Here is a 23,866-nt window from a genome sequence, read left to right as displayed (position 1 = left end):
TAAACCATCCCAAGATTCTCGGGGTTACATTCGACGGCGGTTTCAAGTAGTTGTTGACTACGTATAAGGCAAAGGGCTAATCGCAAGTTCAGCTCCTCGCAGTAATGTTGGTCACACATTACGTGCCACATTTCACACGTAATGTGGCACGTCGTTCGTACTTGGCCCTAAAACTGTGGTCTCTTGTAATTGAGCTTAATATAGAATTGGGCCAAATTTTGCCAAATATGGTATCACAATGGACTAAATAGTCAAAGTGAACCAAGACTAAAAGGCTGTCGCTATCCTTACCTTACCTAAAAGCCGATTTTGTAATGTGACACTAAATTGTCTTTTTTCTATGGTGACATCGACTGCTGTTTTTAGTAGACTTTTTTCTTTGAATGTAGTACCTATTCTACGCAACGAATTTCGGAAATATGCGTTCACGAACATAAAAACCTTTACGAATTACATTCGCTTACAATTTAGTGACCCCTGAAATGTTATGATTTTAATGACGCTCTCGATCAAGTTCATCAAGTTTATGTCAGATAATTACTCATAAAATTCTAGGATTGCCCCTATATCTAATAACGACTACCACTCACGCACTCTCAACGCAGCTTTTGAGTTCAACTTTTAATTTACTAAAGATTTCCCGCAAGACAGTCCATAGCAATAAAGAAAGGTAAATGAGTTGCGTCCGGGATGAATGCAGTTTACAATAGGTTCGATTAGGTTAGGTATAGTGGCAGCCCGTTATATTAGCCTTATTTAAACTATACAGGTCATTGCGATACAAGTGGTGAATTTCCCTCTTATCAATGAGTGCTGTCCGATTCTGTTATTAACTTAATGACAAAGGCCCTTGTTCTTATAGCCGAGTCCGTACGGTGTTTCAAATTAAAAGTAAGTACTATGTTCACTAAAACGCTTAATTAAAAGAGCAAATATTTGTATGAAGTCGATTATACTTCTAACAAGTCTTGTCAAATTATGTATATATGTAATAGATCCAAGGCATTAGGTTAGGTTAGGTTAGGTGGCAGCCCGATGTATCAGGCTCACTTAGACTATTCAATCCATTGTAATACCTCATTGGTGAACTTCTCTCTTATCACTGAGCGCTGCCCGATTCCATGTTAAGCTCAATCACAAGGGACCTCCTTTTTATAGCCGAGTCCGAACGGCGTTCCACATTGCAGTGAAACCACTTAGAGAAGTTTGGAAACCCTCAGAAATGTCACCAGCATTACTGAGGTGGGATAATCCACCACTGAAAATCTTTTTGGTGTTCGGTCGAAGCAGGAATAGAACCCACGACCTTGTGTATGCAATTCATCTTCTTTCATTAATAACAGTAACTGATATTTCGAATCCTGACAACATAAACAGCAATAAACAAAATCCTTCTACAATGATCGACTAGATTGAAGACGAAACGAAGACAACATAAACATAAAGATTATCACCCAAGCCTCAAATCACTACATCGACATCAAAATTTAAATATTTGGAATACAAACAATAATTTTTATAAAATATGTATATTTATTTGGTTGTACACAAAAAGTGTATAGATTCACTTTAGTGGAAGGTATGTGTATAAAAAATATTAATCTTAGATTGTAAAATAGAATCAAAATTTCATATGAAATTATATAAAGTGGTGGTTTGTATTTTTTAGTCGGAAGAATGATCGAGCTGTCCTATGTCTCACGTAATTTTGTTCAACTCCCACTAGTCAAAAGGAATCAAGTCACAATATACAAATTATATATTGCGCTTTAAGACAATAATAACATGAAGTTCATGTGAGACGCAAAACAGTATCGACTGTAAATTATTTTAAATATAAACACTTTTACAAAATGGAATGTTAATACTATGAAAATAGATATGGACGGCAACATTTTAGATGTTTAAGTATTTTTCAGTATAAATAAACTACAGCTATTACTTTCGAAACATATAATAAAAAATAAGACATAATTTTGAGCTGAGATTGGAGCAATATTCGATTTGGAAGGCACTAATTGGCTATACTTAATTCACCAATGTTACACGATCATTGATTATGTGTGTGGTGTACTTAAAAAGAAGCATTCTAATTTCTTAAGAACCATGCAACAGTTGAAACTAGTACTGTGGTGGCGGCTATAGCAACTTGATTTGCGCTAATCAGACCAGCACCATTACATCCGTCTTTGCTGTTACAAGTACAAAATTCCATGAATATATTGTAGCTGCCTGTTCGCATGAGACAGTATCGTTCATCGCCTTCAATTCCAGGCTCGCCCATGTAAGCACAACTGCGGAAATAACGCCACTCGCCATGAGCCTTCTGACGAATCTTACGACACATGGTTGGGCGAACACCTGGTAAATGTTCCAAATATGGTTCCTGATTGCAATCCGTTATTACCAAGGTGCTGTTGTCGAAGGGATCGCCACATTTGGGATCGTTGTCTGATCGGCAATCCCAGCATTTAATACTCAATACTGAAACAACAAAATACAAATAATTAGACAATGCTGCATACTTCATGCTAGATGTTTTTGTCACATCAGTACTCTTACCTGTTTGAGCCAAAAATAACGTTATTACAACGGTTAGGAATAGGCGCTCCATGATTACTAAGTTAAATATCATATACTCTAATTCTGAACCGAATAAAATAAATGGAATTTAAGATGAAAAGGATAAAATAAAAACAATTGGGAACCAATAAAAATATTTGACCCGCCCTAAAAAATTGTTTGTTGTTCTCTGCTAACAGAAACTGAGCTGCGTTATATGTGTCAATCGTTGCCAATGAATGAGGGCCGTCGTTGCACCGTAGTTGACAGAGCATATTTATAAGGGGGCTTTAGAATATATGATCATTTCGTAGATAAAGCTGTTCAACATAAAATTAATTTCATCGCCTTCAATGCAATGTTCGCTAAGCATAAGAAGTACATAGACAATTTGCTATCGAAAATTTCGTGAGGCGTTATTATCGGTTGTATACATTTTCAAAATATAGAATCCCGGGATCCCAGGATTTTTTCGGAATTCTTTAAATATTTTAAGTAATAACAATCTACAGCGCCAAAAAATGTTGTACATTCAACCAATTTAATTCAATTAAAACATCAAAAGTAGATAAAACTAAATTAAAAAGCAATTTTAAATTGCTATCATACTTAATGAACACTTAGTCCAACTCAACATTGTGAAGAAAAGAAAAACAAAAATATAATAACAAAAATAAATAAAAAAGTCATTAATATCGCTATCTTAAGGTGGGTATTAAGTTCTAAAATCGCTAAAGTGAAAACTAAATCAGTAAGAAAAATGCATGAAATTATACGTATTTGTTGCAAATTTTATTATAACTTGATGGGGAAAAGACCAAAGCAAATTTTCACAAAGTTTGTATTCCTTAAAATGGATTATTAAAGAAAAGTAATCGTGAAAAAAATGACGTTTTTAGCGGCTAAACTCGAACTTAATACCCACCTTTACTCAGCAAAACATTTTAAGGATTAGGATAGAGTAGGCGTATTTTCATGATAATCCTTTTGTACCGAGTTATCTAAATTTTTATCAGATAAATGTAGGGTTGCCAAATAGACTGGAATTTCCAGATTTTCTATGTCATGTCCAGTTACAACCCTGCCAACATTTTTTGAATTTGGGGACTCTTTTGAGAATCCCCACTACGTCGAAAACAATCATATACGACATCAAAAACTCGTCGGAAAAGCGCCGTCACTATTGAGAAGTTGTACCACGCCAAGTTACTACAAAAATGTTTCGCATGAGTGCAATTATTAGGTGCCTTTATAGATCAATTTAGAACGACGCCAATGAGGGACCCTCCAAACAATCAGAAAAAGTGCATTTTAAGATAGTTGTAAAAGAATCATTGTGGTCGAGTAAAACACGTTTGTTTAGATATTTATTAATTTGATTAAACATTTACAAATTCTTAAAAATATAACATTTATACCACTATCACATTACATTTAACATAATTTTTGGCATTAATGATGATGTTGAGTTACAAGTAGCGAGTTACATGTTGCTGCGTCTATCAACCAGTGTTTTTATTCCATGGAGGCAGCGTGTCTGTAAAATATCTGAAAAACAATCACTTTATTCCATTTGGAAAATCACCAAATTGTTCACCAATATATCTTTCACAATTTTAAGCGTATAATCTATGTTTTCAGAACTTTATTTTCGTTTTTATTTAATTAAAATATAACAAGCTGGTTGCGCTTGGCGTTTCACAAAAAAAAAAATGGCTTTTTTAACAGTAGGGATGGCAAATTACTTGCATGTACTTTTTGATGTACCTTTTCATGATGGTTGAAGTGACATTTACGAGTCTGTGGTAACGATGAGGTTGAAATGGAACTTTGAAATGCTGGCAGGGAAGCTATTCAATAATATTTCTAGCTAAATATACTTTTGAAATAATATTTCAATAGAATATACGTTTAGTTATTTATCTTTTTCATTCTCAATAAGGTGATTCTTGAGCGTTAGTTAATTTTAACCAGCATTCAATTACGCCAAGAGAGAGAGAGAGAAAGCGTAGTGCCTCTAAAATTTTGAAATTTTCACTTTTCTTTACAACGATACACACTGTAAAATACACCCATTATTTACTATTCTTTCATTAAAAAAACGTCGTTATGCCTCTTTTCTTTTCTTCAGAGTTGATACTTTTTTACAACAGTTTTTGTTTGTCTACTGAAAAAAATTAGAGTTTCTACCCTTTTGTTTAATAGGTGCGATATGTATTATCTGTAAGAACTGCATTAAACCTATTTTGCCTTTTTCTGTAAATTTAGTTTGTAAGAGAAGATTGAATGAAAAATATTTTCTCATTTTTTTTTTAATTTAATTAAATTTACTTTATTTTATTTATGTTTATGAAAAGACTGAATTATTAATTTTGTTGCGTTTTTATTATTTATTTAAATATTTTAGTAAATTAATAATAATTTGGGGATTTACGAAATCCAATTTTTTTTAAAATCCAGCCAACTTTTTTCAAAATTCCAAACAGTAAGCCATTTGAATCTGGGAACCCTAGATAAACGCGATCTTGTCATATATTCGACGTACGTTTTATCATTGCTTTTTATTTAATGCGCTTTACAGACTATCAGTTATTCCGGACTTATTAGTCATCGCCGACAAGTCGTATCGATCCGACACACTGTAATATTCTTTACAAACACCGACATTCCGTCCGGAATAACTGATATCCTTTAAAGCGCATTACACAGCATTATCTCTGCACTTTTGTAGTGTAGCAACGGCCTTGTTAACCTTTTTAACAACTCTGATTTTGGTATAAGCAAGCCTGAATTAATGTTGACATTTCTTCATGCTGGGAAAACATTGAACCACAACAACAACAATACTAGAACAAGTGCCTTCATTCATAACATATCATATTACACATTTTTGTTTATATTTTATTGTAAGTTGAACTTAGGATAATTCATTAAATTCCAAAGCGCACAACCTCGATTTAAAATGATGGTAGGAAAGACAAATTTAGTCATCATATTGTTTATTGCGAGTTTAAGTGGTAAGTTTTGGAATTGAGCTAAGCTTGTAATTAGGGTGTGGTTATTGTTTTTTAGAATCTGGAGAACTAATTCCATTCTTATTCATTCCATAAAGGTTCGTGGGCGATTCGCTGTTATCAATGCTCATCAGATCAGGATCGTAAAGGTTTTGATAGTTGTGGCGCATACAAACCTTTCAATCGTACCGAGCATATACCCATTGAGTGCAACAGTGAAGAATCTCATATGCCTGGATCATTTTGCATGAAAGTGGTACAACAAGGACCCCGAGGATTCATTTGTAAGTGGTTCTATATTAAGGGAGATTTATCCGTGTTATTAATGGTAACATATTACAGGGGATGGTCGTTGGAGGCAAGTCATTAGAAGGTGTGCTTCAGTGGCCGATACAGGTGTTACAGGCGTCTGCAATTGGGGTGTCTATGAGAATGGTGTTTACTGGGAAGAATGTTATTGCGCTGGTGATAGTTGTAATAGCGCCGAAACACTAATCGCAGCCAAATCATCATTGTTGACCACTGTGATTTTATTGTGCGGATTTGGTTTTGCTCGTCTAATGGGCAATTAATATATATGTTTATGATTATATTATGTTTAAATTTTTTACAAGACATGAGTATTTTTCTATATACATTCCGTCCATATTTACAAAACAAATTTTTATTGTAGGATTATCCATGTGTTTTTATTGTCTTATTTATTGCGACAACAACGAGATAATCTCTTCATTATGCGAATATTAGCTTTATGTAAAACTTTTTAAAAACATATCAAATAAATTTCAACATTCAACATTTTATTTTACACATAATTGATTATTAAAAGAGGATGTTAGTCATAGTACCGGCCTTTACATAAAAATCTTTTACACACGGGTGGTTCTCTCTAAATACGTACTAATCGGAGAATGCCTGTAATTAATGGCAATCACTATACCTAACCTAATCTATATCGAAACCGAGAGGAGTAGCTGGTTTGGTGTATGCGAAGTTGCAATTGATGCCACACAAAAAAAATCTGATTCAATCACGAAATTAATTGATCCAAATAAAAAAAAAATTGAAGGTCAATTAAAAAATTAATTGATACTATTAATATTTGTGATTGATTTTTGTTTCAATTAAAAAATTTGTTGAATCAATTAAATTTTGAATTGAACATGTTTTAAAACTCAATTAAAATTTTAATTGGAAATTTTCGTGAAATTTGTTTCTGCGCACCAATTGTTTCTGTTTATGTGTCACTTATTGTCTCTGTGTTTCTGTGTCACTTATTGTCTCTGTGTTTCTTTGTCACTTATTGTCTTAGCACTACTTTCTGAGTTGTTATTGCGGTAGTCATCCAAATCATATCCCAGCAATGTAAGGTCGATGTTAATTTTCATCAACCTCTACATCAGCCAGCATACCAATCATTTCTACATGGGATTCATGAGAATACTGCTGCTAAGGAGGTGAGAAGCAACAAGGTTAATTCTGTTCCCGGGGTCCGATCAGCGCTCATTGCACCATTGGAAAGAGTCATCCCACAGCAGACCAAGTTAGTTTTGGTCCAACTAATGTCAGAAAAGTACATCCGCCTTAATTCCCATTTATCCTCAATAAATAGCAGTGTAGGCGACTTGTATCCCTTCAATAACCATAGCACGCGTCACTTGTTTGCTCTATTTGTATTTATAAATCTATTCGACTCACCAACAAGCCACTCTGGATGTATCCCATCTTAGTCGCAGAGCACGAAGATCTGAAGAAATATTAACTAAATGGACGATAAACTCTAAACAATGTAATAGAAAAATATCCAAATTTTTAAGAAGATGTCTAGTTTTTAGCCGTAATACGGGTCCCCGATTACAGAGACATACCTTGGAACTGTAAACAATAAGCTAGTATCCATCATCTTTTAGAATTTGGGAGCTGTTGGTTCCGTTCAGACTCGGCTATAAGAAGGAGGTGCTTAACATGGCAGTGCATAACAAAACAGTTAACATAGAATCGGGAAGCACCCATTGATAATAGAGAAATTAACTTCTGTGGTATCACAATGAACTGAATAGTTTTAGTAAGGCTAAAATATCGGCCTGTCACTATACGTAATCTAACCTAAGAACAACAGGGACTTATTTATTATCAGTTGTTTTTTGCTTTTATAAAAATGTGTTCCCATGAAACACCCGATAGAGCTTTATAACTTTTTTACTTGTCTTTCATCTACATATTTTTTATTTTTAATAACCAAAATGTTATCCCATATTTTAGGTAAACTGATCACATGTTGATTTTAGAGTCTGCCGCATTTTGCCTTCTCCAACAAAATCTTGAAACCTCCTTCTTGCCATCCAGTGCTGCTATCACGAGAAATAGCCACATAATTAACTGTTGTACCATCTTTATAGGTTTTTGAAGCCGTATAAGATTTCTTTTCGTTTAACCATTTGGTCGTCTCTCTCAAACTCTCATCCTCATCTAACTTGTACTGGAAATATCCGGAATCGGAATCTTGAAAATGAATTAACTTTTATAAACTATCTTACCCATTGTCTGTACAGGTGCAGTGGTTGATTCTCACTTGTCCATTTCAATATACGTAGGAAATAACGAAAGAAGTTATTGTTATGGAGTTTCACTTTTACATTTTGACTTCTGTTAAGACTTTCTATCTTTCCAAAAAGATGGAGACATATTTCGATATCCTTTGGACGTTTTAGGGTTTTCATCAGCTTTTGTGCAATACGCATATAATTATCAAACTGTTCTTCAAGAACGATATTTGGATTGTTATCGTCGGGCATTTCATTAGAGGATTCCAATTCAATCGGTTCATTTTGCGAGTCGAAATTCGAACCAATTGGTTCTAATACTGCTTCAGGTTTAGATGTTATAGATAGTGTCCCCGTTGCATAGTTCGCTGGTATTTGTTCAGAAAGATGATTTTCAATTTCATCTGGATGTGGTTCTCCGTTATTTATATCGCTGGAAATTTCTTCATTTTCAATTTTGTCCGCCATGGCTATGTCCTTGGGAATTGTTTACAACCAAATTTTTAAAGAAAATTAATAAAAAATATTAAGATACAACAATAACAAATTGTCGTGTTCTACACTCATAGAAAAATCTCGGTTGGTTATAGATTTTAATACCTTTTTCAATAAAGGCTATCCTAAGAATATTTATTTTATTTATTTAGCAACAGCAGAAAAAGTGTAAGCCGTGACTGCTTGTCAAACAGCAATTTTCCGCTATTTTTAAAGCTCGACTATACTATTATTGTTTTTGTTGAATTAAAAAAGTTAAACTAGGGGCTATTGGAAATATATTGACAGTATGTCTTGAACTTTCCCAAACATTTGAATATACATATATTAAATTAGGAACTTTTAACTTTAAAAATTGTGTGGTTCTTAAATATGATTTTGGTAACATTAAACATTTTACAGTTATTGTTGGAATTTTTTCTATGACCAATTTATTTGTTTTAGTTTTGGATTTTTTTCTAATAGGCTTTTTGGTCAGTAGTTTTTAATTTTTTAGTAAATAAAACGATGTGTTTTCATTTTATTTTTTCTCGACGTTTCGCTGGTATGGGTTTTCAGCTTCATCAGGAGAGTGTATTTATTTTGGATTTTGATTCTGTTACATTATAAAAATTACTTATATTACTATAAAACTGGACAATACGATACTAATAATATAATAATTGCACAATGTGAGGGAGTCAAGTCTAAACTTAATACTATATCACAGAATGTTCCTTGTCAAGTTATAGCGATGGGATTCCATCGCTATATATTATTTGTATATAGTACCAATCGTTAAATGATTCGTGTCAAAATTTGACGTCTGTAAGTCAATTAGTTTGTGAGATAGAGCGTCTTTTGTGACGCAAGTTTTGTTATTGTGAAAAAAAATGGAAAAAAGGAATTTCGTGTTTTGGTAAAATACTGTTTTCTGAAGGGGAAGCAAAAAATTGGCTTGATAATGAGTTTCCAGACTCTGCCCCAGGGAAATCAACAATAATTGATTGGTATGCAAAATTCAAGCGTGGTGAAATGTGCACGGAGGACGGTGAACGTAGTGGACGCCCGAAAGAGGAGGTTACCGACGAAAAATCCACAAAATGATTTTGAATGACCGTAAAATGAAGTTGATCATGATAGCAGGGGCCTTAAGGAACGTGTTGGTCATATCATTCATCAATATTTGGATATGCGGAAGCTCTGTGCAAAATGGGTGCCGCGCGAGCTCACATTTCACCAAAAACAACAACGTGTTGATGATACACCCGAGTTTTTCCGTCGATATGTGACAATGGATGAAACATGGCTCCATCACTACACTCCTGAGCCCAATCGACAGTCGGCTGAGTGGACAGCGACCGGTGAACCGTCTCCGAAGCGTAGAAAGACTCAAAAGTCCGCTGGCAAAGTAATGGCCTCTGTTTTTTGGGATGCGCATGGAATAATTTTTATCGATTATCTTGAGAAGAGAAAAATCATCAACAGTGACTATTATATGGCGTTATTGGAGCGTTTGAAGGTCGAAATCGCGGCAAAACGGCCACATATGAGTGTTGTTCCACCAAGACAACGCACCGTTCCATAAGTCATTGAGAACGATGGCAAAAATTCATGAATTGGGCTTCGAATTGCTTCCCCACCCACCGTATTCTCCAGATCTGCTCCCCAGCGACTTTTTCTTGTCCTCAGACCCCAAAAGGATGCTCGCAGGGAAAAAATTTGGCTGCAATGAAGAGGTGATCGCCGAAACTGAGGCCTATTTTGAGGCAAAACCGAAGGAGTACCACCAAAATGGTATCAAAAAATTGTAAGGTCGTTATAATCATTGTATCGCTCTTGAAGGGAACTATGTTGAATAATAAAAACGAATTTTGACAAAAAAATGTGTTTTTCTTTGTTAGACCGGGGACTTATCAGCCAACCTGTTATAATATACTTAGGAAAATCCTACCGCCCACCAAAAAGTCCGCATCGCCCACTAGTGAGCGATATTATTCTAATTCAAAGATTCTTATTTAAAATTAATTAAAAATGAATTAAATTAAATTTTGGCTCTCATTTTTGCTCATGATTTAAAACGCCTGGTAGAAATGACGAAGGATGACGTAGGTGTAGACTCATATAACAAAGTCTGCTAAAAACAATAGTCGATGTCTGTTGTTATATATTTGTAATTTAGGATCTAATGAACAATAAATTATAAAATTTATAGGTTATAAATTTTTCCCCAAAGCATATTTAAGAACCAAAAGTAGTTTTTGGTATAGTTTTGCACTCCTTACAAGCACCTAAACATTTTGTTTGCTGTTATGCCTCAATATGGTAATTTTTCAGATTTTTGGGGAAATACTATAGATATTCATAAAATATTGTTTTAATTGTGTTACGATAGCCCCTAAGTTGTTATTTTGTTTATTTCAGCTAAACTAAAACATGCTTTAATGTAAACGAGCTTAAAATAGCAGACAATGTTTCATATTTCAGCAAACAGTGACGCTTTCTCTTTTTCAGCAGACATTTTGCTGTTTTAGCAGACTTCTGCTGTTTCTAATAAAAAAATTCTTTTTGGTGTACAAAAAATAAGGATGAAAATCCACGTAAAAATTTGTATAAACCGATCCTCAGATTTGACTTTCGGAGCCTCTTGGAGGAGTAAAATCGATCAGATTTACTACGTGATGTAAATATACGCCATTTAAAAATCATGAACGAATTGTTCGATTTTTCGACCCGAGAGGGGATTTCTCTCCCAGCCCAATTATTGAAAAATTAAGTACAACACTACTTTCCAACTTCTGTTTTTAATGATTGTTTTCTTTGGCTGCATCTATTTCATCTACTCCATCTGTATAAAATATTGATCTGATAATAAAGATTATGCAACTCAAATTTTAGGACACAAAATTTATATCAATCGACACAAGCCATTTTTTGAGCGATTGAGAAATTGTATGGGATAAAACGGGAACAAATTTCTTTCACGATCAAATGTTCATTCAATATTGAACTTACACTGAAACAAGCATGCCCCGTTCCAAAGATTTTGTCTTTACCCTAATAAGTTTGGTATTGATTCCGAGTTAAAGTAGCGGAGTATTGAAGTAAGGATACTTCTTAAATTCCAGTTTTAAGTTTCTCTTAAATTTGAGTTTTGCGTGGTTGTCTCTAGGAATTTTAATTCATTCGTTTTTTCAATTTTTTTCTACATGTGCTTTAAAAATGTGTTAAAGACAGAATAAAATTCAAAATTCAGACATACCTTCAAGTTGAAATTATGCTTTGTTTCAAGGGAAAAATGTCTTTAAAATAAAAATATATCATATTCGTTTATATACGGCTTTTTTCTTCATGTGCGTTCAAAGTTCTTTAAGAATATGTTAACGACAAGTTAAATTTCCAAACTCAGACAAGACTTCAAGTAGAAATTACACCGAAAAAAGTAAACTAGTGTTCTCAAGACGTCAGATAACAGGTTGGCTGATAAGTCCCCGGTCTAACAAAGAAAATCACATTTTTTTGTCAAAATTCGTTTTTATTATTCAACATAGTTCCCTTCCAGAGCGATGCAACGATTATAACGACCTTCCAATTTTTTGATACCATTTTGGTAGTACTCCTTCGTTTTTGCCTCAAAATAGGCCTCAGTTTCGGTTATCACCTCTTCATTCATTTTCCCTGCGAGCATCGTTTTGAGGTCTGAGAACAAGAAAAAGTCGCTGGGGCCAGATCTGGAGAATACGGTGGGTGGGGAAGCAATTCGAAGCCCAATTCATGAATTTTTGCCATCGTTCTCAATGACTTGTGGCACGGTGCGTTGTCTTGGTGGAACAAAACTTTTTTCTTCTTCATATGGGGCCGTTTTGCCGCGATTTCGATCTTCAAACGCTCCAATAACGCCATATAATAGTCACTATTGATGGTTTTTCCCTTCTCAAGATAATCGATAAAAATTATTCCATGCGCATCCCAAAAAATTACTTTGCCAGCGGACTTTTGAGTCTTTCCACGCCTCGGAGACGGTTCACCGGTCGCTGTCCAGTCAGCCGACTGTCGATTGGACTCAGGAGTGTAGTGATGGAGCCATGTTTCATCCATTGTCACATATCGACGGAAAAACTCGAGTGTATTACGAGTTAACAGCTGCAAACACCGCTCAGAATCATCAACACGTTGTTGTTTTGGTCAAATGTGAGCTCGCGCGGCACCCATTTTGCACAGAGCTTCCGCATATACAAATATTGATGAATGATATGATATTGATATCTTTAAGGCCCCTGCTATCACGATCAACTTCATTTTACGGTCATTCAAAATCATTTAGGGGATTTTTTTGATGTTTTCGTCGGTAACCACCTCTTTCGGGCGTCCACTGCGTTCACAGTCCTCCGTGCTCATTTCACCACGCTTGAATTTTGCATACCAATCAATTATTATTGTTGATTTCCCTGGGGCAGAGTCCGGAAACTCATTATCAAGCAAAGTTTTTGCTTCCACCGTATTTTTCCCCTTCAGAAAACAGTATTTTATCAAAACACGAAATTCCTTTTTTCCATTTTTTCACAATAACAAAAGTTTCTTCACAAAAGACGCTCTATTTCACAAACTAATTGACTTACAGACGTCAAATTTTGACACGAATCATTTAAAACTATATAAAAATAATATGCATTTAATACTAGCGACGCCATCTATGTGTCAGACCGGGGACATATCAGCCAACCTGTTATCACTCCTGATATCTGCTATAACGGGTTGCTGCCTGATAGGCGAATTTGCAAAAACTATTGGTGCAAAGTATAATGACTACTGTATGAGCTGTCATGATGCGGAGGAAAAGGAATCAATTAAACACCTCTTGTGTGAGTGTCCTGCATTTTGTGTAAGGCGTAAGCGAATTTTAGGGTCATATAGCTTTAGATTACTGGCGGACCTGGAAAACGTTAACCTAAAAAGTCTGTTAATGTTTTTTGAACAATCTGGTTGGTTCAACAAAAGAAAATAATAGAGAAGGTTCAGTGGTTAAAACTAGAAGTGCCCATATATAATATGTACTTTTAGTTAAATGTGGTATCACAATGCACTGAATAGTCTAAATGAGCCTGAAACTTAATCGCGCTGCCACTTTAACCTAACCTAACCTTGGAAGAATGATCTACCTCGCACGAAAATTGAACTAAATTTTACTCCACATTTTGAGATTTCCACAAAGCGTTGTTAAAACCAGGAAAACTTAATGCTGTTGTACTTTTTAACTACATTTCACCAAATTACATCCTCTCATAGAAGAAAAAATTAACTAAAAGTAAAGAAGAAAATCATTGGCGCCAAATCATGAGCATTTTAACCATACAGTAGTTCGTTCTTACTATTTTTGGGAATCGTACGAAAATCTTCGTTTGAGACATACTTAAAAAATGTAAAATTTAATTAAGCTTTAGAATTATTAAAGCCAAGTTGACCTAAGTCAAACCAAATTTTCTTTCATGTGGCCACGATTAGACTTAAGTCGAATCACTTAACTATAAGGACAAAACGACTTCATTAAAAAACTTTGGCTAAAAAGTCTCTTGAATTTATTTTTTGCCAATATTTGGATACTAATAAACTTTTGTTTGAGTGTATTTAGGTCAGCACTACTTACCTATAAATTTAATACTACTAAAATGAGACATTGATTTTAATTTTTATCACATTTAAATCTATATTTCATTTGCAAATATTAGTTGCAAGTTTACATAAATCTGTTTAACATTTCATATTATCAACTTTTGTTTTATTTATTTTGTAGCACACATTTATTTGATTTAATATAACTGCGAGTAGCTTGCGTGTTTTGTCGCAATTAAAAACTTATTTTTCGATTTATTTTCAATATTTTATTTACTATTTTCAAAAAATGTTTTTTTTTTCATTTTTATTAATTGTTTTCTTATTAATACGAGTGGTATATTATTTTATAGTAAGTTTTTTTTTGTATTTCATTATAGCTAATGACTAAAAATCATGTTAACATTCAGTAATACTTGCGTTTTTTATTGTATTTTTTCTCCAGGTTTTTTTTTACAAAACAGTTTTTTAATTTTTTTATTTTGACCATTCCAATTTCCAGCTTTCTATTCCAAATGTTTGGTATCAAGTGAGTGTGAGGAGAAGAGGAAAAGTTGACGTGTGTGTTTGTTAACCAAAAAAGAAAAAAATTGTTCGATTGAAAAAGGCTAGAGTAATTTGAGCAAAAATGTTATTTTTTTTATTTGGTGAATTGTGAGAATTTTAATTTTGAAAAATTTATGTGCTTATAAAAGTGATATGACATTATTTCTTTTTTAATTTAAAATTGTAATGCATTTTAACGAATGCGAGCTAAATATATGATTATATAGTTGTTGTAAATAAACATAATATGTTTAGAAAAGTATTAGTTAGCATAGACATATAGTAAAAAGTAAATGTCTGTGTTTTTGTGTGTCTGTGTATAGGTAAGTATTTCTATTTCTTTACTAATATTTAGCACAACGAAGTGAAAAATATTGCTCAAATTATTAAATGTTAGCAAATTATTTTTAAATTGTTTCATGTCTGTCTGAGTGTGAGATGTTTCAATTTTTCTAATTATGAATATTTTGAGAAAAAAATGGGGATAAAAAAGTTTCACAGAAATTGTTGTCATTACATGAAGATTATTATTAAAATCATAACATCGAAACTATATTCTCCAAGAGAATACTGTGTGATGGATAGATCCAGCTCCATTAGTGGCCGCCGCTTGCGTATTATTTGTTATGTTTCGATCGTAAACTTTAAAAGTCAAATACTCTTCAAAATTATTCTTCATGTTACGACAATGAAATTAAATTTAAATCATTTATAATTATAGACATAAAACAATAATTGACCAGTTCTTAAGTCACTAATAAAATTACATTAAAAATTGTTCTAAATGATATCAAAATATTATGTGTTTAACACTAAATTTATATTGAATAATAAAACAAATTGTTGTGAAAATTGAAAAATATATAAAATACATTAAAAATGGATTTTTTAAATCGGAATATCTAATTGATAAAATGATAATTAGTCGTTATAAGCAAATAATAATTTAATTAATATGGCGATAGGTATTATGATTTTGGTGGTTCCTTTATGACTCCAATTATTGTTTCTTTATTTTCTTATCAACACATCAAAACCAACACTGATTATTATTTTTCATTATTTAGGACGAAAGAATCTATATAGTTTTCATAAATTATCTGTTAAAGCCGGAGAACATGTGAACCAAATTCAAGAATACACACACATTTTTTTTCTGATTCAATCACGAAATTAATTGATCCAATTAATTTTTTAATTGAAATGTTTTCAATCACGACAATAATAGTATTGATCACAGTTTTAATTGTACGCGAAAAAATACTTGATTAAAGAATTAATTGATTAGTAAATTTCAATTAATTAATTAGCAAATAATTCAATAAAATATGATAAAATTTGAAATAAATTTTGAGTTAAATTAAAATGTTATATTAAAATGTTAATTGTATCATTTAATTTTTTAATTAAAAATTTTAAAATTTTCAATCATTGACTTAATTAACTTAATGTTTCCATATTGATTAAAAATTTAATTGTATCAATTAATTTATTAATTGAAAAAGTGTTCAACTTCAATCAACTTTTTAATTGGAAATATTTTGGTGATATTTTTTTCTGTGTTAACCTAAAAAAGAACGATACTATTCTTTTCAGGTATTTACGATTTGATTTTTTGCAAGTTTTAGCATCGACTAATCCACTTAAAGGGCTTTTAAAATCGACTTTTTATATTGGGATACAATGTTAGAAAGCCGACTGTTCGACTTATCAAAATAGCATTAATTCAACAGATGGACTTTTCAACTTCACTTTTACCCTAGGCGACTTTTTTGTGGGTCAAACGAATAATAATCGATGATTGTTATTGATCAAAATCGTCCAACCTTGAATTACGAGATTAGGTGACAGACTAAAAGCCTATCTTATAGAGATAGGATTTATTTTCTCTTCACAAGAATAGGTTATACACAGAAAAATATCACCAAAATATTTCCAATAAAAAAATTCATTAAAGTTGAAAACGTAATCAGTTAAAACATTAACTGACAAATAAAAATAAAGTCAGTTAAGAAAATTATTGAAAATTGATTTATTTTGTTTCTTGTTCGATCTTTTTCAGTTTAAATAAAATTCTTTATTTTGCCAAGCTTGAGATCTATTGAAAATTTTTACATTTTCTCTAAAAAGATAACTATCCCAATTAACATTTTAATTAAATATTTTTTTTAATCAAATAAATATTTCCCATTAAAAATATAATTGAAAAAATTTCGGAAATAATAACGTTCTATGTATGTACATACTATTCATTGGTTCATTAAATTTTGATTCAAATCCAATTAAAATCGTTAAAGTTATAGGAAAATTGTAAATTAATAAAATAGTAAATAAATTTAACCAATTAAAAAATTTATTGAAAGTTCCGAATAAATCAACTAATTTTTTAATCAAGAAAATTTCAATTTGTGATTCATACTAGCATTTTCGTGAATGAAGCAATTTCAATTAAAAAATTTATTGGATAATTAATTTCGTGATTGAATCAGAAAAAATTTCCGAGGTTTAGCGGAATTAAAACCCAAAAAATTTTGAAAAGTGTGAAGATCCCTTTTTGGGTAGACGTGGAATTCGCTACCAAATATGTGCAAGTATTGTCCGAAAATATCTTTATACATGCCATAAAACAAGAAATTGAAAAAAAAAATATTTTAATTCTTAAAGAGTTTTCTTGTTTTTTTCAAATGAAATCCAAAATACCGAAATACCCAGCAAAAAAATTTGGAAGTTCTTCCAAAGGCACAACTTTTAAAGCACTTCCGGAAGATGCCCTCCCAAATATGTTCCTTATTTTAACTATAAAGGAAGTTCTTTTAATTCAATTTTTTATAACTCGTTTTTGTTATTTTTATTGGGTAATTTTAACTTTTTTTTGTTTCAAAAAGGTTAAAAACAGAGTAAGAATTAATAAAATTTTACAAATTATTTAAATTTTGAAGAAAAACAAATGCTAAATCCAATCAAGAAATATTGCGAATTTTCAAAATATTTTAGGTCAAACGTTTCAGGCAAGCGTTAGAATGCATTAAAAATCGTAAAAAAAATTTAAAAGTATTTATTTAGAAAAAATATGACAACATTTCACATCCAAAACACGGAATTCGCATCACACCGTAAGAAGTGGTGCAAATTCTGTGCAACGGCTGTTGAAATGGCGGAAATCAGTCCTATGACAAGCCCATGTTAAATTTATCGCTTCTGGGCCAAAATTGCACTACTTCCAGATGCAAAAAGAACATTTTCACTACTTTTTTTGACGATGCTTTTTTGCTGGATAGCATCACAACTGCAGAAGGGAGCCACCGTGGTTCGATTCCTGTTTCGACCGAACATTAAATAGTTTGTCAGCGGTGGATTATCCCACCTCAGTAATGCTGGTGATATTTCTGAGGGTTTCAAAGCTTCTCTAAGTGGTTTCACTGCAATGTGGAACGCCGTTCGGACTCGGCTATAAAAAGGAGGTCCCTTGTCATTGAGCTTAACATGGAATCGGGCAGCACTCAGTGATAAGAGAGAATTCACCAATTTGGTATCACAATGGACTGAATAATCTAAGTGAGCCTGATACATCGGGTTACCACCTAACCTAACCTAACAACTGAAGAACTAATACGAAATCAATGCGGAGAATAATTAAAATTATTACTTCCGTCCCATGACAAGCCCATGTAAAATGCACTGCTTTAGATCCGATATTGCACCACTTTCGTATTTTAAAAAAATGTTCAATGGCGACATTGTTTGCTGGAATTGATTGAAGGTAAAAAGGGGGATTGGTTGAAGGTAAAAAAAACGTTTCCTCCGTAAAATGGAAAAATCGGATTTACGAGACATTCCGTCCAATAAGTATTTTCTCTAACCTTGTAACACATAATGAAGCTTACAGAAAAAAATTTTCATTTTTTGCAAGTTAATTGATCTAAATAAGTTTGTTTGAAATATCTTCAATCATAAAAATGATGAGAATCAATCACATAATTAATTGGAAATACAAAATATACTTGATAAAAAAATTAATTGGTTTCTTCGGCACTTTTAATAAATTTTTTAAATGATGCAATTAAAAATGCATTTCTCGAAAATAGTAAGAATGAACTACGGCGTAGTTAATATGGTAATGTTTCATTTCGCATTATGGAATCTTAAAAAATGGAAAACAGTTTAGTTTAAATTTCGAATGAGGTAGTTTATTCTTCCCATGAAACAGTTTTCTTTTTTCCGTGTACATATTTATTGCAGGCTAACTGTATGTTGAGGAAAACAGAATTAAGAATTTTCTTGAAATTGAGAGAGTATACAGTAACTGTTTCAGGGTAGACAATTTCTGACTAATCGATTTAAAAAAGAGTAATCTTCCATTTTGATTTTTGTTTTTTTTTAAATCGTATCAAATGGTCTAATCCAATTTCCTATTGTTCAAAATTGTGAAAGGAACGAAACATTATTTTTTTATTCCAAATTTCATTCCCCACCACAACATGCAATGCATTGGAATCGATTTCCTCCTTTATGGAATTAATTTCCCCTAACCCTAAGATATTTCACCAAAACTTTCATTCTTTCGTCCGTCAACAATGAATGATTTTGGTCATACTCACTTAATCGAAAATTTATGCGTTTGTAGATTTCGATAACAGGAAAAAATGGTTTTTTAAATTGACTACATTTTCGACAAAAAGTGAGTATGCTAAAATCATAGTTTTGTTTTTTATTGACTAACATTCCTTGTTGCTGTTGTTGTTGTTTTAATTGTTTACGTATTTCTATTTTAGACCACAATGGGTGTACGAACATCCAATGTTTTGCTATCGGTCAATGTCGATGACAGCGAACACGAAGTATTATTGTTGTTGACATTACTTTCGATATCAGCGTCATCGTCATTGCTATTGCCAGTTGTTGTTGTGGGTGCTGTTGTTATCGATGGTGTCGTTGTTGTCAATGGCGATGGATTATTGTTATCGGCAATGGAGAATAGTGCTGCAGATGGTATACGATGTACTTCAACAATTTCAGTGATGGTAACACCCTCATCATCATCATCTGTTTCCAATTGGGAATGAGGATAAAAGATTTGCTGCTGATAGGCTAGCACTTGGTGTTGAATGCTAGAGCGTTTAATTAATCCGCTAAAAGGTGGCGTGGGTGTTCGTTCGCCATAGGTGGATGTTGACGGACTTGTTGATGGTGTTACAATGATCTCTTCGAATATGGGCTGTATATCATCGGTGGTACTTATAGGTGAAAGATTTGTGCTTACAGTTTTTGTGGCACTGCTCGATGAGTTGGTCAATTCATTCAATTCGGCCAACATTTGTTCAAAGCGTACATGAGCTACTTCATCATCATCATCATCGTCGTTATTATCATCCCCTTCCTCACCTGCATTGAGGGCATAATAGAGATCTAAATCGGCATTCGTACCGAAAACACTCTTGAATTGTTGAAATAGTTTTTGAGTCTCTTCATCGGCAACTTGGCTGGCATCGGTGTCCACACGATATTGTTGTTGCGGTTCGTTAGTAGTCCAAATAAAAAATTCATTTGAGCAATCTTTTTCACTTCGTTGACCTCGTCAAACTTTCTCGGTTGTTCTTGATTTGGTTTTAGTGGGTGTTAAATTGGTGGGAAATCTATAGAGGCGAAATAAAAACAAAAAATAATATTAATTCCTTTTCGTTGGTACATGTTATGATTTCTTGATACTTACCCTTTGTTAGCGGTAGATGTTTGTGTCTCATCTCCACTGCTTCCTCCACCCTTGGAGGTTTGTGTTTGTGTTGAAGACATATTATTTTTACTAAACGGTGCCTGGAATGATGTTGAGGTTATGGTGAAATAACCACCGGGTTTCGGTTTCAAGTGCCTATTATTGATTTGCATATGTACAGTCTTCATAAATTCTATTTGATGAGCTAATTTCTGGATTTGCTCCTGTAAAACAGAAACCAAGGGGAGAATATTAGCAAACAGCAATGCGAGGTATATCGCAAAAAATCTTACCTTAAGTTCTTCATTTTCTTGATACAAGTCGGGTGATTCGTCTGGCACTAGACCAACACCATTTAGTGAGAAAGATGCTGTTATACTACGTACTTTGGCTTTTTGATCCCATTTGTCACCTTGACCCTTGAAAATGCGTGAGATTTTGGGACCAAATACAAGTGCAATGGTAGTTGTTGTTGACAGTTGAGTTCGTATAAAACCCAGAGTGTATTTGATATCGGGACCAGCTTCGGGATATATGAGAATACTGTAATGGAGAAAATATATAGTTTCAGAAGAATGAAGATACTTTTAAATAATTATCGTTTTTGGAGGGGGAAATGGAAACTGCTTGTTGAGAGATTTGAGAATGTTTTGGAGATCAGGATTTGATTATAGCTTGAATGTCTGAATTGATATTTATAACATATAATATTATATATCGCTGCCAAACTGCAATCTTTCAATTGATAATGTTCAGCCTGAAAAATTCTTGTAATCTTTGCGCGATATGTTCCGGCTCTATTGAGTAGCCACCAAAACCTTCATTCCTGTCAAATTTGAATGGCGATAGTTTAGAACTTAAGTAACCTATTCGTCCAGGAGAAGTTGAGCTTTTCCCTTAGGGTTCCAAATAACAGGTTTTCGGTTGACTCGTAAATCTAGATTAAAAAAACGGGTTTTGGTTTTTATTTTGGCCAAAACCGGGTAAACGGTTAAAACTGGAGATCAGTCAGAATGTGCAGTTTTTTTATAGTTAAATTGTAAAAAAAGAAATTAACAACTCTCACAGTTAGTAGGCCACTAATATTGACTCCATTACTAAAACAGAGGAAATCGCTCAATTAGTGTGGATCCAAAATTGTGAAAATTGGGAGATACATGTATATAAGAGCTAAATTTGAGTAAGATCGGTTAATAAATAAGGCAATTATGGCAAAATCGGATTTTATGCTAAGTAAAAAGTCTAAATACAGGTCGAATATAATAAAAACAAGTACACCGAAAGAATTCTCTTCGTTAATTTTACGACGAATTCTTCATTAACTATTCTTCGTGAATTCTTCATTAAAATAACGAAATTTTCATTCATTTTCGTAAATTTTACAAAGAACATTTTACGAATATACGAAACTTCTACGAAATATTTAACGAAACTTTCTTCAAATTTCATGAATTTTGTGAAGAAGTTTTTACGAATATTTTACGAAACATTCTGCGTTAAAATTTCTTCATAAAAAGTACGAAACATTGTCTTTGAAATAACGAAGAAGTTTCATTGAAGTTTTAAAATTTCCGTTCGCGGCATTAAATTGACTTTTATAATGTGCTTGAGTGTATTCCTTTATTCCATTTTTTTTATGCAAGTCTATGCTATTTCTCATTTGGGTGATAGCGCGCTATGAATAAAAGTGAAGCAATAAAACTAAAAATTATTCAAAAACTTAAGATGTAAAGTAGTGATGTCATTTTTCACACTTGTAAATACATCCAAATGCACTTTCGACTATAACTTTTTTTAAAGTTCGAACATTTTGGAAAAAAAAGTACGAAAGTTTTTCACAAAAAGTACGAAAATTTTTCATAAAAACTACGACAATTTTTCATAAAAAGTACGAAACATTTTTCATAAAAAGAACGAAATTGTTTCATAAAAAGTACGAAGATTTTTCATAAAAAGTACGAAGATTCTTCATAAAAAGTACGAATTTTTTTCTTACAAACTACGAAAATTTTGGAAGAACTTTTCTTCGTAAAAAGTACGAAATATTTCGTACTTTAAATGAAAAGTTTCTTTGGTTGTAAAACAATGACAAATTTCGTACTTTTAACGAAATTTTTCGTTCTTTTTACGAAGAAAATTCTTTCGGTGTAGGGAAAGTCCAAAGTCGGGCGGGGCCGACTATATTATACCCTGCACCACCTTGTAGATCTAAAGTTTCGATACCATATCACACAAACGACCTACACAAATGTGTTGGGTGCTATATTTAGGAAAATTAAAGTAATTTTTACAACTTTTCGACTAAGCAGAGGCGATTTTACAAGGAAAATGTTGGTATTTTGACTATTTTTGTCGAATTTAGAAAAACATATATATATGGGAGCTATATCTAAATCTGAACCGATTTCAACCAAATTTGGCACGCATAGCTACTACGGCAATTCTACTCCCTGTGCAAAATTTCAACTACATCGGAGTAAAAAATTGACCTCTGTGGTCATATGAGTGTAAATCGGCCGAACGATATATATGGGAGCTATATCTAAATCTGAACCGATTTCAATAAAATTTGCAAGACTTGAGTACACTACTAATTGTACTCCTAGTGCAAAATTTCAACCAAATTGAAGTAAAACTCTGGCTTTTGGGACCATATTAGTCCATATCGGGCGAAAGATATATATGGGAGCTATATCTAAATCTGAACCGATTTCAATCAAATTTGGCACACTTGACTATAATACCAATTTTAAGCAAATCAGGGTAAAACTCTGGCTTCTGGGGCCATATAAGTCCATATCGGGCGAAATATATATACGGGAGCTATGTCTAAATCTGAACCGATTTCTTCCAAAATCAATGGGGTTCCATTCTGAGCCAAGACACATACTTGTGCCAAATTTGAAGTCGATTGGACTAAAACTGTGACTTAGACTTTGATTACAAAAATGTGTTCACAGACAGACGGATAGACGGACATGGCTATATCGAATCATAAGCTCACCCTGTGCATTTTTGCCAAAGACACCATATGTCTATCTCGTCTCCTTCTGGGTGTTGCAAACATGTGCACTAACTTATAATACCCTGTTCCACAGTGTGGCGCAGGGTATAAAAATATGGGAAACATTTTAATCTGAACCAATTTTGAGGCTACTTCGCATTTTTTTTGCCCAAATCGGAAAAATATATATATGGAAGCCATAAGCGTAGTAGGCCTCTGGGGGGAGGGCTTAGCCCCCTCCAGAAAACAAATTAGCCCCCCTAGAATGTGAAAACCTATATATGATTTTCCATTATATATTGTTACTGTAGTATAGATAGGGGGGCTATAGCCCCCTGGTTAAAAATGTCTAGATACGGCAATGATGGAAGCTATATAGAAATCTGAACCGATTTCAACCAAA

The 23,866-nt window shown here is 33.0% G+C and overlaps 5 protein-coding genes across 6 annotated transcripts in view; 1 reads left to right on the top strand and 4 right to left on the bottom strand.

The window, feature by feature from the left end:
* Nucleotides 1–1,513: 1,513 nt before the first annotated feature.
* crok (crooked) lies at nucleotides 1,514–2,769 on the bottom strand. The gene is made up of 2 exons (XM_075296114.1): nucleotides 2,563–2,769; nucleotides 1,514–2,484 (listed from the first exon to the last, which is right to left on the bottom strand). The coding sequence occupies exons 1-2, from the start codon at nucleotides 2,633–2,635 to the stop codon at nucleotides 2,090–2,092; spliced, it is 468 nt and encodes a 155-aa protein (XP_075152229.1). The 5' UTR covers nucleotides 2,636–2,769; the 3' UTR covers nucleotides 1,514–2,089.
* Nucleotides 2,770–5,347: 2,578 nt separating this feature from the next.
* LOC142226225 (UPAR/Ly6 domain-containing protein crok) lies at nucleotides 5,348–6,379 on the top strand. Its single transcript, XM_075296113.1, has 3 exons — nucleotides 5,348–5,579; nucleotides 5,675–5,860; nucleotides 5,919–6,379. The coding sequence occupies exons 1-3, from the start codon at nucleotides 5,525–5,527 to the stop codon at nucleotides 6,146–6,148; spliced, it is 471 nt and encodes a 156-aa protein (XP_075152228.1). The 5' UTR covers nucleotides 5,348–5,524; the 3' UTR covers nucleotides 6,149–6,379.
* Nucleotides 6,380–7,771: 1,392 nt separating this feature from the next.
* Nucleotides 7,772–8,850, bottom strand: LOC142223975 (uncharacterized). Of its 2 annotated transcripts, XM_075293784.1 has the most exons (3): nucleotides 8,720–8,850; nucleotides 8,114–8,596; nucleotides 7,772–8,055 (listed from the first exon to the last, which is right to left on the bottom strand). In XM_075293784.1, the coding sequence occupies exons 2-3, from the start codon at nucleotides 8,585–8,587 to the stop codon at nucleotides 7,861–7,863; spliced, it is 669 nt and encodes a 222-aa protein (XP_075149899.1). In that variant the 5' UTR covers nucleotides 8,588–8,596; nucleotides 8,720–8,850; the 3' UTR covers nucleotides 7,772–7,860. The 2 variants fall into 2 exon arrangements, with proteins under 2 accessions (XP_075149899.1, XP_075149898.1); XM_075293783.1 differs by lacking the exon at nucleotides 8,720–8,850 and having other exon boundaries at nucleotides 8,114–8,690.
* A 6,403-nt stretch (nucleotides 8,851–15,253) lies between these two features.
* LOC142226224 (uncharacterized) lies at nucleotides 15,254–20,319 on the bottom strand. Its single transcript, XM_075296112.1, has one exon. It carries the CDS (start codon nucleotides 20,061–20,063, stop codon nucleotides 19,518–19,520), a length of 546 nt encoding a protein of 181 aa, XP_075152227.1. The 5' UTR covers nucleotides 20,064–20,319; the 3' UTR covers nucleotides 15,254–19,517.
* Nucleotides 20,299–23,866, bottom strand: part of LOC142226223 (putative G-protein coupled receptor CG31760) — a 289,440-nt gene continuing 285,872 nt past the window's right edge. The window contains exons 12-14 of the mRNA XM_075296111.1: nucleotides 20,753–21,002; nucleotides 20,460–20,683; nucleotides 20,299–20,382 (exon numbers count right to left, since the gene is read on the bottom strand). Of these exons, the coding sequence (XP_075152226.1) occupies nucleotides 20,325–20,382; nucleotides 20,460–20,683; nucleotides 20,753–21,002 (532 nt within the window). The 3' untranslated portion in view covers nucleotides 20,299–20,324. The remainder of the gene's footprint in view (nucleotides 20,383–20,459; nucleotides 20,684–20,752; nucleotides 21,003–23,866) is intronic.

Source organism: Haematobia irritans, chromosome 2, assembly GCF_050003625.1.
Source record: "Haematobia irritans isolate KBUSLIRL chromosome 2, ASM5000362v1, whole genome shotgun sequence".
In the NCBI taxonomy this organism is placed as follows: Eukaryota; Metazoa; Arthropoda; class Insecta; order Diptera; family Muscidae; genus Haematobia; species Haematobia irritans.
Note: the sequence above shows the minus strand (reverse complement) of the source record. Positions and strands in the feature narration are given on the sequence as shown.

Coding starts and splice junctions, on each gene's coding strand:
- crok (XM_075296114.1), bottom strand. CDS start 2,635: ATGATATTTAACTTAGTAATCATGGAGCGCCTATTCCTAACCGTTGTA. Junction 2,485..2,562: donor GTTATTTTTGGCTCAAACAG/GTAAGAGTACTG, acceptor TTGTTGTTTCAG/TATTGAGTATTAAATGCTGG.
- LOC142223975 (XM_075293784.1), bottom strand. CDS start 8,587: ATGGCGGACAAAATTGAAAATGAAGAAATTTCCAGCGATATAAATAAC. Junction 8,056..8,113: donor TGCACCTGTACAGACAATGG/GTAAGATAGTTT, acceptor GGATATTTCCAG/TACAAGTTAGATGAGGATGA.
- LOC142226224 (XM_075296112.1), bottom strand. CDS start 20,063: ATGTTGGCCGAATTGAATGAATTGACCAACTCATCGAGCAGTGCCACA.
- LOC142226225 (XM_075296113.1), top strand. CDS start 5,525: ATGATGGTAGGAAAGACAAATTTAGTCATCATATTGTTTATTGCGAGT. Junction 5,580..5,674: donor GTTTATTGCGAGTTTAAGTG/GTAAGTTTTGGA, acceptor CATTCCATAAAG/GTTCGTGGGCGATTCGCTGT. Junction 5,861..5,918: donor AGGACCCCGAGGATTCATTT/GTAAGTGGTTCT, acceptor AACATATTACAG/GGGATGGTCGTTGGAGGCAA.